The sequence below is a fragment of the Gracilinanus agilis genome, chromosome 2 (assembly GCF_016433145.1).
Source record: "Gracilinanus agilis isolate LMUSP501 chromosome 2, AgileGrace, whole genome shotgun sequence".
In the NCBI taxonomy this organism is placed as follows: domain Eukaryota; kingdom Metazoa; phylum Chordata; class Mammalia; order Didelphimorphia; family Didelphidae; genus Gracilinanus; species Gracilinanus agilis.
The window spans coordinates 201,790,569-201,806,322 of record NC_058131.1 but is presented as its reverse complement, the minus strand read 5'-3'; the positions used below and the strand labels follow the sequence as shown (position 1 = coordinate 201,806,322).

Here is a 15,754-nt window from a genome sequence, read left to right as displayed (position 1 = left end):
TGATATTATTATGTAGGAACACACAAGAGTACTCTAACAAGTCAGTATTATATTTAGTATGATAAATTAAGATTTGAAGTTTTTAAGCAACAAAATTATTTTGATTCTTTGTCAATGAAACTGATTACTTTTAATTCCTGTGCTTAATCTAATTGTTTCCAAAGTATGTTTTTACTCCTATGATAATTATTTAGTTAGATATTAAGAACACAAGACAATAAAAAATCTTGCTGTCTTAGATACAACTCAGATTGTTCAGAAAAATAAAAAGTATATGGAAATATTGTCAAATTACAAGATTCTTGATCTCTAAGCAGAGACGTTAGGAGTTTTTAAATTAAAAAAAATTTTTTTACAAATCATTTAGCTATTGGAATATATAAATTGTATATAGTGGCTATTGGACAGGAAAATAAAAAATTAATATCAATATGATTTTAATTTTTAATTTTTTGGTAAAATTTTATATAATTAATTTAAAATATTTTTCCATGGTTAAAAGATTCATGTTCTTTCCCTCCTCTTCCTCCACTCCCCTCCCTTAGCTAACACACAATTCCACTTGGTTTTACATCAAGACCTATTTCCATATTATTGATATTCGAACTAGGGTGATTGTTTAGAGTCAATATCCTCAATCACATTCCCATCAATCCATGTGATCAAGCAGTTGTTTTTTTTTCTGTGTTTCTACTTCCAGAGTTCTTCCTCTGAATGTGGATAGTGTTCTTTCTCATAAATCCTTCAGAATTGTCCTGGATCATTGCATTGCTGCTAGTAGAGAAGTCCATTACATTGGATTGTATCACATTGTATCCGTCTTTGTGTATAATGTTCTCCTGGTTCTACTCCTTTCACTCAATCAATTCCTGGAGGTTGTTCCAGTTCACATGGAATTCCTCCAGTTCATTATTCCTTTGAGCACGATAGTATTCCATCACCAACAGATACCACAATTTGTTCAGTCATTCCCCAATTGAAGGGCATCCCCTCATTTTCCAATTTTTTGCCTCCACAAAGAGCACAGCTATAAATATTTTTGTACAAGTCTTTTTCCTTATTATCTCTATTATCTCTTTGGGGTATAACCCAGCAGTGGTATAGTTGGACCAAAATGCCTTTGGGCATAGTTCCAAATTGCCATCCAGAATGGCTAGATCAATTCACAACTCCATCAGCAATGCATTAATGCCCCAATTTTGCCTCATCCCTTTCAACATTTATTACTTTCCTTTGCTGTCATTTTATCCAATTTAGGTGTGAGGTATACCTCAGAGTTGTTTTGATTTGCATTTCTCTTATTATAAGAGATTTAGAACATTTTTTCATGGGTTTGTTGATAGTTTTGATTTCCTTATCTGAAAATTGCCTATTTATATCCCTTGCCCATTTATCAATTGGGGAATGGCTTGCTTTTTTGTACAATTGATTTAGCTTCTTATTATAAATTTGAATAATCAGACCTTTGTCAGAGGTTTTTGTTATAAAGATTTTCCCCCAGTTTGTTGCTTCCCTTTTAATTTTGATTGCATTACTTTTGTTTGTACAAAACCTTTTTAAGTTGATCTAATCAAAATTATTTATTTTACATTTTGTAATATTTCCTAACTCTTGCTTGGTCTTAAAATCTTTCCTTTCCCAAAGATCTGACAAGTATACTATTCTGTGTTCACCTAATTTACTTATAGTTTCTTTCTTTTTATTGAAGTCATTCTGAGTTTATCTTGGTGTAGGGTGTGAGATGTTGATCTAAACCTAATCTCTCCCATACTGTTTTCCAATTTTCCCAGCAGTTTTTGTCAGATAGTGGATTTTTGTTCCAAAAGCTGGGATCTTTGGGTTTATCATAGACAGTCTTGCTGACGTCACCTACCCCAAGTCTATCTCACTGATCCACCCTTCTGTCTCTTAGCCAGTACCATATTGTTTTGATGACCACTGCTCTAGTACAGTTTTGAGATCTGGTACTGCTAGGCCCCCATCCTTCACATTTTTATTTCATTATTTTCCTTTATATTCTTGATCTTTTGTTCTTCCAAATGAACTTTGTTATAGTTTTTTCTAATTGAGTAAAAAAGTTTCTTGGTAGTTTGATAGGTATGGCACTAAATAAGTAAATTAATTTGGGTAGGATTGACTTTTTTTTATGGAAAATAAAAATTTGAAAATAACTTCATTATTGGTTTCCAAAGAAAGTATACTTTAATTCTTGGAATTATTTTTAGATGTCTTGTATTAATTTTTGATTCCTCTTATTTTTGTAGTGTTACATGGGAGCCAATGGGCGATGGAAAAAAGATCATTTCTTTGGCTGATAATCACTTGCTATTGTGGGATTTACAAGAAAGCTCAAGCCAAGCTGTGGTAAGGAAAAGGAATTAGAGTGGATTCTCTTTTTTTCCTTGAAAACTAGGCCTTTTCTTAAATTTGGGGTGGCTTTTAAATTAAAACTAATTTAGAACTCATTTAGAAAACAAAAAAGAGTGACTCATTGGGCTAAGTTCTCAGCAGATTAATTCTTGCTTGACACAGGTATCGATGAATATTGTACTTGAATTCTATCCTTGTAAGTTCTCCCTTATGATAATACCAGTTTGTGGAATATATCAGGAAGAAATTAACCATCTTATTATAATTTACATGCTGAATCTGGTGCATATTTTAATGTATTTTTAGATTAAGATAATAGATCTAAAGGTAGAAAGGATGGACTTCATAGTCTAAAAAGAGGAAAAGAGACCCATGTATACAAAAATATTTATATTAGATCTTTTTATAGTAGCAAATGATTGGAAACTAAGAGGGGAAGTTGTCCATCAATTGGGAAATGGCTAAATAAATTACATAGTATGTGAATGTAATTTTAATGGATAATTTCAAGGAAGCTAGGAAGATTTGTATGAACTGATACAGAGTAAAGTTAACAGAATGAAGGGAATGATTTGCACAATATCAGCATTGTAAAGACAGTCAACTTTTAGAAATTAAAAACTCTGGCCAGTAAAATGACTATCCATGATACCAGAGTAGCCACGATGAAACATGTTATCCTATTTCCTGATGGACCCAAGATGCAGAATGGATATACATTTTTTGGACATGGATAAATAGGAATTTGTTTTGCTTGACTATATATTTATTTCAATGATCCCTCTCTATGTCTGTCTCTGTCTCTGTCTCTTTCTCTGTCTGTCTGTCTATCTGTGTCTCTGTCTCTGTGTCTCTGTCTGTCTCTCTCTCGTTAATTCCCTCCCACCCTACCCTAAAAGTCAAGACATCTGAAGGAATTATATATAAGTAGGCAACTTTGAAAATCATATGTTGAACTGATTATTGTTATAGGGGTAATTTGAGGAAAGGTAATTTGGGATAAGGGAATTGAAAGGAGGATGTTGGAGACTTGGTAAATGAATAAATTAGGCTACAGGTAAGCTGGGATTAAAGGAGATTCAGGGTATAATAGGACTGAAGTCAGGAGTATAACACAGAAGGGAAACAGAGATCTTCTTGGGAGAAAGAAGTTAAACTAAACAGACTAACACTACAGGCTTACAGACTGGGACTTAGACTCAAACACAAGCTGAGGAAATAGACTAGATTGAAATTAACAAACAGGCTTTAGTTAATTTCACAGGAAGGGACCTATTTTGAAGTAACACCTTCCTTCAAGATGGATGCCCAGCTTCCCTCTAAACCCAGAGTATGTTTCTCTTTCCCTCTTCTTCCCTCTTTTTAACTAACAGACAAATTACACTAAATAGAACTATTGAAACACAAAAGGTTTAATTGTTTGAAGAATGTTTGTTAGGAAGGTGGGTTAAAGGAAAGCCCTATCAGTTATCTCAGGAACCTCAGGTGGGGGAAGGGAAGTGAAGATGGAATCTGAGCAAGGACCTGCCTTACTCAGTTTTACAAAATCTATCTAAAGACATAAATGATGATTTGATTAAATTATAAATAATGCTGTCAGTTAGATAACTCTTCACAGTTTTAACTCCTCTCTAATTTCTCTCCTTATAAACTCCACAGCCACTAAGGTAAGGGAGGGAAGGCAGGGTGGTATTAGGAAAGGAAGATATAAAGGATTTATCTAAAATAATAATTTCTTAAGTAAATCTATCAATGCTAGGCTAAATTTCAATATTGAAGCTAGATAATCTAAGAGCTCGCTCATTGACTTCCTCCCTTCACGGAAGATCCAGTCAACTCCCTCTCCTCAAGATTCTAAAAGCCCAACTGCTTTTTGGAACTCAGCCAAAGCTAGAAAAAACTAAAACCCCAAATTCTGTATACTACATTATACACTTAAAAAGAATAGCAAGCTCTAATAGAAATTTGTAGTTTCATATATAACCGTTTTCTTCTGTTTGACAGTGTATATGGAAATGCTCATTTGATGTGATGTTTGTTACAGATTTTCAGAATATGATGTTCAGAATAAAACAGAAAAAGAAAAAAAGTTTTAAAGGTGAATTTTAGTACTTCATCTATCTGTGTTTGTTTCTGTAGATGTCAAGCATTCTGGCATACAGCAAGCGGTATATTTTTTGGTAATAAAGATTGCTCTGATAGGAGCCCCTTAGTATCTGCATAACTAGAATGTCCAGAAGAAACAAAGTCTGATGCATTCAGCAGGTTTTTATCTTCTCCAACTTTGTACTGCTATCTGATAATCAAACTGCTAATGTATCTTTAGACCCTAAGCTATCTAAAAATGATTTTATGGTAGGGTGATTAATCTGTAACTTATTTTCTGCAGACACCAATTTAGTTTTCTTTCTGCTTTTTTATTCTCTGTCAGCAGTTCTGTCAATATCACTTTGTGATCCTCCACTGTAGTATTTAATACAGAAACCTTCCTATCGATTGCAACCATCTTCACACCAAGCCTCTCAATTTTTTTTTTATTGTTTGAGGATATTACCTTCTGTGGTGAATCTAATCTTATGCTCCCTGCATCATTACCTTTTTGCAATTAAATTGTAGATTCTTTGCCATTTATAATCATTAGCAGAACTCGGGGGAGGTCTAGAGCCCATGCTTTCCACAGGGTCTTCGGTTTTTGATGAGAGGGGAACCATATTGGCTGAGATTTCTATTTCCACTTGAGCTTATTTGTCTGTAGATATTTTGTCTGTAGATCAGGTTGTACTCCCTATCTCCAAGAAGAAATTTCTTTTTAGCAACATATAAACGATGGCAGAGAGGGAAAATAAAACATTGCTGAAAGCACTTGTATATTGAGATTTTTCTTCTTCCTTTTGCTGTCTTTCCCCATATGAATGTAGAAGCTTTTTCAGAATTTTCTCCAATGGACATTGAATCATTGTATATATGAGGAAAGGTTGGGATGTTAGTTTGAACAAAACTGTGAAAGGTCTTTAATGCCAACATAAAGAACATGGACTTTATTAGGGAGTGGATCTTTCTAATCTTTTGAGTTTTCAAGCTTGATGTTTTCCTTGTCTTCTCATCTTTCCTGAGCACATATAGTTTAGTCTGTTGCCAACTCTTATCCATTCTACCTCCATAACATCTCTCATAGCACTCTTCATCTGTTTTGTCAGATGACCACCACCCTAGTTTAGGCTCTCATCGTGTCTTGTGTAGACTGTTGCAAATTTATCTAAATGGTGTCCCTAATTAAGGTCTCCTTCCTCTTCAGGAATCAGGGAGGGAGAAGGATAACACAGAGGAAGATGATGAGAAGATGTTCATGAACTGACATAGAGAACTGGGTCCAGCCAAAACTCACTTAACATGAGAACTGATGGTCACCAAGTGCAAGAGTGTAAAGAGAGAGGGGAACAGGGCACAGAACAAAGCTTTGAGGTACTTCCACAATAAGGGAGCACCATCTTAAAGATGATCCTGCAAAGAAGATTGAGCAGTGGTCAGAGAGGGAGGAAGAAAGCCAAGCAAGAGCAATGTCATGAAAATAGGGGATGGGAGAATGGAGGGAGCTCAATAGTGCTAAATGCTACAGAGAAGTCAGGAAGGATGAAGACTTAGAAGAGGCCATGAAATTTGACAATTAAAAGATCACTGGCAACTTTGGAGAGAGCAGAGTCAGAAGCCCAGTTGCAAGGTTTTGAGAAGTGAGTGAACAGGAGATAGAGAATGTAGACAGGTTTTTCTAGGATTTGGTTGTGAAAGGGGAGAGAGATATGGTCAAGTGAAATTTTTTTTAAAGCATAGAGGACAATTGGTTTTATTTGTAGGCAGAAGTAGAAGAGTTAGTAAATAAGGAGAGATTATAGATTAGAGGGGACAGCTAGGTGGCACAATGGGTAGAGTTCTGAACCTAAAGTCAGGTAAACTCATTTTCCTGAATTCAAATCTGAGTTCAGACAATTACTAGCTGTGTGACCCTGGTTAAATCACTTAACCCTTTTGGCCTCAATTTCCTCATTTGTAAAAATGAACTAGGGAAAGAAAAGGCAAACCATTCCAGTATCTTTGACAAGAAAACTACAAATGAGGTCACAAAGATTCAGACATGACTGAAATGACTGAATAACAACAACAGATTAGAGATAAAGGGTAATTAGAGAGACAATTAGCCCAAGGAGATAGGAGGGGATGGCATGAAACATAAGTAGAGAATCTGGTCTTGGAGAGAATAACTTTTTCATTAGACAGTAAAGGAAAAGAGAATAAAAGATAATGACAAAGGGTTTTAAGATACAGAGAAGAGAATGTTCATATAATCTCTTTTGAGTATTACAGCATTCCTATGAAATAGTTGCTACCGATATTATCCTCTCTATTTTACAGAAAAGGAAACTGAAACTAGCCTTCTTTACTGTTCTACAAACAAGACACTTCATCTCTCAGCTCTGGGCATTTTCTTGAGCTGTCACCTATGCTCCTCCTCTCTGATTACTGAATTCCCTGACTTCCTTTTAGTTCCATATAAAATCCTTTTTACTAGAAGTCTTTTCCTAACTCCTCTTGATTCCAGGGCTTTCCTTTTATTAATTATTTCCTATTTATCTTATATATAGCTTATTTTTTTTTAAACCCTTACCTTCCATCTTGGAGTCAATACTGTGTATTGGCTCTAAGGCAGAAGAGTGTTAAGGGTGGGCAATGGGGGTCAAGTGACTTGCCAGGGTCACACAGCTGGGAAGTGTCTGAGGCCAGATTTGAACCTAGGACCTCCCGTCTCTAGGCCTGGCTCTCAGTCCACTGAGCTACCCAGCTGCCCCTATAGCTTACTTTTTATATGTTTGTTTGTTGTTTCCCACATTAGGTTGTATGCTTCTTGAGGGCAGGGACTGTCTTTTGCCTCTTTTTGTCTTGCCAGTACTTATACCAGTGCCTGGCATGTAATTAAGACATCATAAATGTTTTTTGATTAATTGACTAAAAGTTTAGAGGGATTAGATGATTTGCCCAGGTACCAGCGGTGGGATTGGGAGTGGAGAAGACCTCCTGAAGAAGGAAATGTTTGAATGTTTTCTTGGAGAAATCAGGGAAACCAGAAAGCTGAAGTAAGAAGTGAGAGCATTTCTAGGTATGGGGAGCAACCAACTAAAATTGTTCTCTTCAAGGTCACCAGGGCTCTCTTTATTGATAATATCCAATGACTTTTCTCAGCCCTAATCCTCCTTGAGTCCTTTGTAGCATTTGACAATACTGACCACTTTCTTTTGAGCACTCTTTCCTTGGCTTTCATATTCATTTGTGATTTTCTTTCTGCCTGTCAGGCTAGTATTTTTAATGAATTTTTAAGGAATTTTCTAAGGAATTTCTAATGAAATTTTTGCAAATTCATTTTTTATATTCTGTCCCTTATGCCTGAGTACATCCCAGAGGTCCATCCTAGAAGTTGTTTTCTCCATCTGAACTCTCTTGGTAATCTCATCAGTTCCCATGTATTCATTCATCTCTTTAAGTAGTTGATTCCCAGATTTTATATAGTTATCTCTCATCTCTCTTCTGAGATCTCATCTGTTCAACTTCCTGTTTGGCATTTCCACCAGGATGCTACATAGGCATCACAAATTCCACATGTATAAAACAATTCATTATCTTCCTTCCTCTGAATGCACCCTACCCCTATCTTCTCTGCTGTTCTTGACATCATTCTTTTACTTTACCCAAGTTTACAGCTTCAGAGTTGACTCTTGAGTCTCTTTTATCTTCCTCCCACAGTATTTGGCGTGTGCCAAATTTTATCTATTTTTCTTCCTCAAAATCTTTTCCGTCCATGCCCTTTTTTCAATTCCCCCTATGACCACTTTTTTGCAGACCTTCATCATTTCTCATCTGAATCGTTATAATAGCCTCCTACTTGGTTCTCTTTTTTCTACATCTTGTCCTCTTGTTCCTAAAATATAAATCTGACCACTAGATTTATCTTAAATGGTCTTAAATTAGAGGTAGGGAGGCTTAGAGGATAGTCTTGGACTTGAACTTAGGAGGACCAGGGATTAGCTTCTCCTCTAACACTTGACGGTCACTTGGACTAATACATGGACTAGTCAGTTACACTCTCTGAGCTGAAGTTTCTTCATCTGTAAAATGGAGACAATAATAGAGAAGCTTCCTTCTCTGCTCAGGATGCTTCAGTGACTTCCCATTGCTTTTAGGATAAAATACAGGCTCCTCTGTTTGGCATTTAAAATCTTTTGCATTCTCCTCCAGTCTATTTTTCTATGCTCTTTACTCCCCTTCACATGTTCGAAATTGTCCTGCTTGCTGATACTTGTACATAATATTATATCTCTTGCCTTTCTGCTTTGGCTATACTCATGCATGAAATTCACCACCTCTCCACCACTTAGAATGCTTAAGTATTTATGGATAACATATTCTATATGGTTGGAGTGAACACTCAGACTGATGAGGTCACAAATACAACAAAATTGGAATATTGGATACTTCCTGTATGTTTTACCAGTACCTAAAGCTCATCATGCTTAGAATTAAACTCATCACCCTCTACTTATTTCCATTTTTGCTCTTCCTATTGATTACCCTACCATACCTTCAGTAACCCATACTTGAAGCCTTGGAGTTATCTTTAATGCTCTTTTCCTTCTTACCTTCTACATCAGTAGTGTCAGACTTAAATAGAAATGGACCTTTGTGGGCCACTCAGTTAATCCAGAAATTAACATTATGTTTTATTGCATTTTTATTTGTTAAATACTTCCCCTTTGCATTTTAATCTTGTTTGGAATACTTAGGAGTTTTGTAGGCAGCAAATTTGACACCTCTGACTCATTTAATCAATTGCTAAGCCCTTCTATCAGCTGTTTCTTTATAATATCTATGTGTTCTTCCATTCATAATTACCCACATAATCCTTGCTCAAATCATCATCACTGCTCATCTAGACTATTGTAAAAACTCTCCATCTCCATTCCTTCATATTTACCATCAGACTTCTCTGTCCAAAGTCACCTTATTGTACAAATCTGGTCCTTTTGCTGCCTGGCTCCCCATTGCCTCTTAGATAAAATTAAGCTTCTTAGCCAGATATTTATGGCCTAATTAACTTTCTAGCCCTATTTTATTCTAATTTCCTTCACATTCCATCCAGGCAAACTAGACTGATAATAATTCCCTGATCCTGTCTTGTCTTGTCTAGTCTCTTTTTTTTTTTTCTACATAGTCCCATCTTCTTGGAATATTTCTTTTCCCATCATTGCCTGTTGAAATGCTTCTTTCCCTTTTTAAGCCCTGTCTTGCTCTTCTGCCTCTCTTTCTTTGTTCCATTTTCAGAGGATTAGGTTGTCCTTCTTACCAAACCTACCCTCATCCTCCACTTTTGTCCTTTATCTTACCTTCTCTCATCTTTCATGCCACACTGATCATTCTCTTTCATCTTCAGTATTTCTATACCTACTAGCTCCTTCCCTATCACCTTCAATTGTGCTTAGGTCTCCCCAAATGATGAACCACTTTTTCTGTGAAGCCTTTTCTGATCCTGTGACTAACGCGCGCTCTCTGTCTCTCCTTTTATTTTTCCAAGTACTTTGTCTAGCCCCCATCCCTCCCTTATACTTGGCACATCTACTCTGTATCATACTTATTAATCTTCTTTGTAAACTACTTCGGGACAAAGACCTGATTTTTGTAGTTGTGTCCCCAATGTCCAACACCGGGTCTTATATATAGAAAGTACTTTGATTTGCTGAATTTAATCCAATGGGAAATAATATCATTACAAAATATTAAGACTTGATTTTTAATGGTTCATAAATTGTCACTCAAGCCAATTCTAAAATAGTAATAAAATATTTTGAACTTGAATACTTCAAGTATTTGTAAATTCATCTTTGTGGGCATTTTCACCACCAACACTCATCATACATTAGGACCTTTATAACTTAGTAGATAGTTAACAAAGGTTGCTAAGATAAGAATAAAATATATTTAAAAATCACTTTGTACCCAAATTGGTGATGAGCCTTTCTGAAAATCTAGACTTCTGGGCAACAGACATTCAGTTCCTCCCTCTTCCTCCTACCCCCTGCCCAGTGCTTGAAGCTTTACCCCCTTGCTAGATTTTGCCAGAACTGGCATGCTGAGTATAGCCCTTGTGAACTGAGCCTTGCCTGCACATTATGATGAGACTTTAATGGTGGTGGCAGCAGCCACAGTGAAGTATTCCATCTCTGTATCCCCAGCATGTAGGGCAATGCCTTTTGCATAATAGACACTTTGTAAATTTAAACTATCTTCACTTGAATCATCAGAAGAAGTGCTTAGCTTCTCAAACCAAAGATTTTCAAGGATTACACTCATTTTAATGTATAAAGTCTAGTATGTTTATCTTTTAAAAAATTAGTCACATTATTTTATAATCATGCCTCAGAAGTCATAAATGAGTTATAGTAATTGAGTAAGTTGCATATCCAATTTCATCAGCACAGAAACTGTAGGTACTTTTTGTATTTTACAAATATTAAAGTCAAATAGTAATTTTCATTTTTCTTCATGGCATCTTATTGGAAAATTATAACTAAAAATGTTGATATTTAACTATTAATATCTCTACACATATTTGTTTCTAAATTCCCCAAGCCTTTTTGAGAAATAAAGAACAAATTATTCCTCTCTTTAAAATCATTTTTAATGATGTTTGTATGTGTGGAATTATTGAAACAAAAGGAGCTAAATGAATTTAGAATTTAAAATTTTTTTCCCATATATAAGGTGTTATATATGTGTACTGGAATTCAGACTTTATTACAGAAATGCAATCTACCCCCTAGGAATTTACAATCAACTTTGAGAATGAAGAGAAACTTGGTGATACACTTAGGTTTTTTTTTAATTGATTTTTAATTGTGAAGAAAGGGGGCTCCTTGCTTGAATTTATCTCATAGTCTTTCTAGTTGAGAATTTCAGAAACCTAGGTCAAGGTAATTGGATACACATTTATCTTCTCTGTTAGTGTAGGAGTAGTGCATCCAAGGAGGATCCCTTTTTTTCACTTTCCATTGTCCTTTTAAACCAAGATCTTCTAAAACAAAACAAAAGGAAGTAAGGAAATTCAAAATACTATTACATTCTCTCCTAGATCTTATGAAATTTGAATAAATTGGGTAAATGCTTTTTATCTTGAAATTCAAGTCAATTCAGTTTAAACAATTCTATTTATTAAGCACTTGTGCTAGACACAAGAGATATGCAGAAAAAAAAAAAAAGTCCCTGCCCACAAGAGGCTTGCATTCCACTGTATAGTGAGATAAGCAAATACAAAATATATGTAAAGAAAAAACAAAATAAGTAATTTCAATTTAGAGAAAGCACAGGCAATGGGGTGGGGCAGAATCAGACTGGGCCTTATATAAGGTGGCATATATGAGGTGTATTTCGAAAAAACTAGGGATTCCAAGGAGGTTGGGGGAGTGATAAAAGAGCAACTTTATTCCATCCATAGGGAACTCCTCCCATTCCAAGACATAGAAGGGACAGATGAAATGTTCTATACATGAAATAGCTAGCAGGACAGTTTAAATGAAATAGCATGTGCATGACAGAAATGATTTGAAAGTTGTTTGGGCACCATGTTGTGGAGGACTTTAAATGCCAAACTAAAGTTTTTTGAACATGAAAAAATGTTGTTTTCTGAAAACTATATACAAAGTAGATTTTGAATATATACTTAAAAAAAATGAAACTCTTTGCTTTTTCTTTTTCTCTATCCCAAGAAAATCTCCATTTTCTAAGTATTTACTAAGTAAATAAATGAGTAGATAATAGCTCAAATTTACATAATGTCTTCTTTATTTTCACTTGATTTTCACAGTAACCCATTGGGTAAAAAGTATTTATTTTTCCCATTTTGCATATAATGAAACTTAGGCTCAGAGAAGTGATAACTATCTAAGGTCACAGAGCTAGTAAGTGAGAGAGCAGGAGGTGATCCCAGGTCTTCTGAGTCCAGGGGTCTTTCTACTATATTACCATATGAAGAATGAATGAATGAATGAATGAATTGGTACTTCATATAATTGATAATCAGATTATTGAGCTACTGGGTACAAAGCACTATGCCAAAGGTGTTTTTTTAACCTCATTAAATTTAGTGTTAATTTTAAGCCTACTATTGTATTTTAATTGTTCTTTAGTGCCAGAGACTTTATTGATTTTTTGTTTTGAAGTTGTCTCTTCATACACTTATAAATCTGAGGCCCATGATATAAATGTGCCCCCTATATATTGCTAAAATTGATCTAAGTCTTATTTTGTTCATAAGGAGATATAACTTTTTTTTTCTGCCTTGCCATAGCATAACCTGTGGAAAACTTTGTAGAATGCCTTAAATCTTAAAAAAGTAAAAAACCAAAATCATTTACTATTTCTCTTTATTGCTAAAATCCATTACCAAGTAGATTGCTTTTTGTGGATTTTTTACTGAATTTTCTTTCCTTTTCTTTTACTTTTTCCTTCTTTCCTTTTGCACCAGGAAGCAAAAAAATGTGAAGGATTTGCCTTCCATCTTATGTTAGATTGTCTACCTATTGTGGGCATTCAAAAACTGGTAATAAATTTGATTTTATTAAGATTTATCTTTCATATATTTTTCTTTGCACCTAAGGGGACCAAGTTTTAGTGGAAGCACTTGTCTTTTCCTGTGCTTCCTTTTCACCTCACACCTGGCAGCAGCCTTCTGCTTGCCTACAGTCTTTCTGCCCTCCAAACCATCCCGCCCACCGCTGCCAGATTCATTTTCCTAAAATATCCCCTGCATCATGACACTTCTTAGCTCACAAACTTACAAAGGTGCCAACTGTATCCAGTCCAAACTTTTCTTCCTGCCTTTCAAGGTTTTCTATAAATTGGCCCCATCCTATCCATCCAATCACTATTCCTCAACATAAAATCCACTCTAATTAGGTCCATTCAGAACAACATGACTTATTTCTACTTCCATATTCTTGCTCATGTAATTTCTTGTGCCTGGAATATCTTTTCTTCTTAAATGCTTCAAAGCCTTATTTGTACACACCTCTCCCACAAAGACTTCCCTTGACTATAGGCTATATGCTTTGGGTTTTTACTATCTTTTGCATGATTATGAGATTGGCAAATAGGCAATATTCTGGGGTTTTTCCTTTATTTCCACATTCCAATTTTCTTTATTGAGATAGAAAACATATTTCATAAGTTAGTAGAGGGGAAGGCAGAGACTAGTTAGTGTCTATTCACTATTATTCCTAGCCCAATAGGATCATCCTCAGGTCACAAAAAAGGTGGGACCTAGTGTCAGCTGCCTGTATGACATCATATATATGTGATCCTAGAAGTTAGGTCACTTTGGAGGCCAAGTACTTAATCTAATCCCTTCATATTACCAATGAGAAAACTGAAGTCTAAATTATTCAAATAGGGGTTTAAATATATTGTTTGCTCATAAGTAGTCTGTTGGGGAGCCCTGACATAAGGGAAAAAATGGCTGACTAGGCCTAAGGTCTTAAAGTATTGATTTTGTCATAATACTATTTCAATAATGTATAATATGGTATGCAAAGCAGCATAGCACAGGCAATTAAGATCTAGCCTGTGAACCAGGAAAGCCTGGGTTTAGATTCAGTCTTTGATACATACTGGCTGTGTGACCTTGGATAAGTCACTTAACCTAACCTGTGTTGCAAGGAGAATGCTCTCCAGAATTGGGAGAAAGAGTTTCTTCATCATGGAGTTACATGTCCTAAAGAAATGATGGATCCAGTCCTTGTCTTGTCCCAGTGAGGAGTGTAATAGGTATAGGCTTTAAAAAATTTAAAGTAGATTTGTGTAAGCATATTAGGGAAAGCCTTTGCTGGAAGTCACGGACATTCTGAATAGAATGCAGGGGGTAGGGAGGAGAGAGCTGAGCAACAGACATTGCTGTTTGTGAGGGGTTCAGAGCAGAAGTGCAATCAGCAGTCCCTATTTGACCTGGGATCTTGGAGATCGGTGAAGGTTGTAAAGGCTGAAGACATCAACCTGCAAGTCAACTCTGAGTAGGGAAGTGGCCTGTGTTCTGGTGGACAGGTTGCAGACTTCTCTCCCTACCTGGTTACTTTTGGATCATCAGCTGTGAAGGAGTTGGTTCCTGGTATCCTGAAAACATCTCTAGAACAGTTGTGAGACCCCAAATCCAAGCCCTCTTCCTCAGGTCCTTAGCCAAGCTGTCAAATCCTGGCAGAAGCCAGGTTGGCTGAGGATCTTACCCTTTTGACTCCAGTCCTGGGCAGTTAGATATAATTTCACCTCATACCCCTCTCCTTTCCCCTCATATTACAATTAAACTGTTTCCCTGTGAGATTCCTAATACTTTAATGTTATCACTGTATGTATTTAATACTCTGAAGTTATTCCAGGATGGGGGGGGTTGGGGGGCAGAGTGAGTTAGTCAGGCTTAACTGCCATTTCTGCCAACGATCATTCCCCTTATAGTTAAACCTGGTTCCCTGGCTTGAGGAGTCCTATCCATTGTCCCTCCCTGTCTCCTATCCACCCCACTGAATCCACAGATAATATTTGAGTTAATTTCCCTGGTTTTCCCCATCAGAGGAGCTACATCTCAGATATTTACCCCCCAACCCCACCCATAATTTGCTTCTATATACTATTTTGATTGAAACATAGGCCATTCCCCTGAAATATCTCTTTGAAAATTATATGTGTAGGGAGAAGCTAGGTAGCTCAGTGAATTGGGAGCCAGGTCTAGAAATGGGAGGTCCTGGGTTCAAATCTGGCCTCAGACACTTCCCTAGCTGTAATTTAAGTCATTTAATCCCCTTTGTCTCACTCTTACTGCTCTTCTGCCTTAGAACCAACACATAGTGTTGATTCTAAGTTGGAAGGTAAGGGTTTAAAAAAAATTATATGTGTGGATAAACATATGCTGAAAAAAAAACACCACTATTTTTTAAACTACGCTCAAATTTTATATAAACCTGAATAGAAGGGGAAATAGACTATATTTGGGCTAATATGATAGTACTTTAAACCATACCAATCTCTAAATGGATGTGTGGTTTACGGAAGGAAGAGTTTGGGTGGAGGTTACGAAGAACCATATTACACCAGCACTGAATTTTTGTAGTCTTGAAAATGTTTTTGAGTGAGATTATAGGAAGCCATTTCATAGAAATACATTTTACTAGTTAGAGACATGAATCCCTTTGATTGGTACAATAGAAGTACTGGATTTGAAATTCTAGGACCATGCTTCAAGTCTCTGCAAAAACTTTCTACTTGTGTATGTCAGGTCATTTAACTTCTTTGGGCCTCAGTTTGC

At 36.0% G+C, this 15,754-nt stretch overlaps 1 protein-coding gene across 1 annotated transcript in view; it reads left to right on the top strand.

Moving 5' to 3' along the window:
- The window catches only part of EIPR1 (EARP complex and GARP complex interacting protein 1), a 171,795-nt gene that overhangs the window by 132,516 nt on the left and 23,525 nt on the right, over nucleotides 1-15,754 (top strand). Inside the window, exon 3 of the mRNA XM_044663614.1 lies at nucleotides 2,265-2,364. Within this exon, the coding sequence (XP_044519549.1) occupies nucleotides 2,265-2,364 (100 nt within the window). The remainder of the gene's footprint in view (nucleotides 1-2,264; nucleotides 2,365-15,754) is intronic.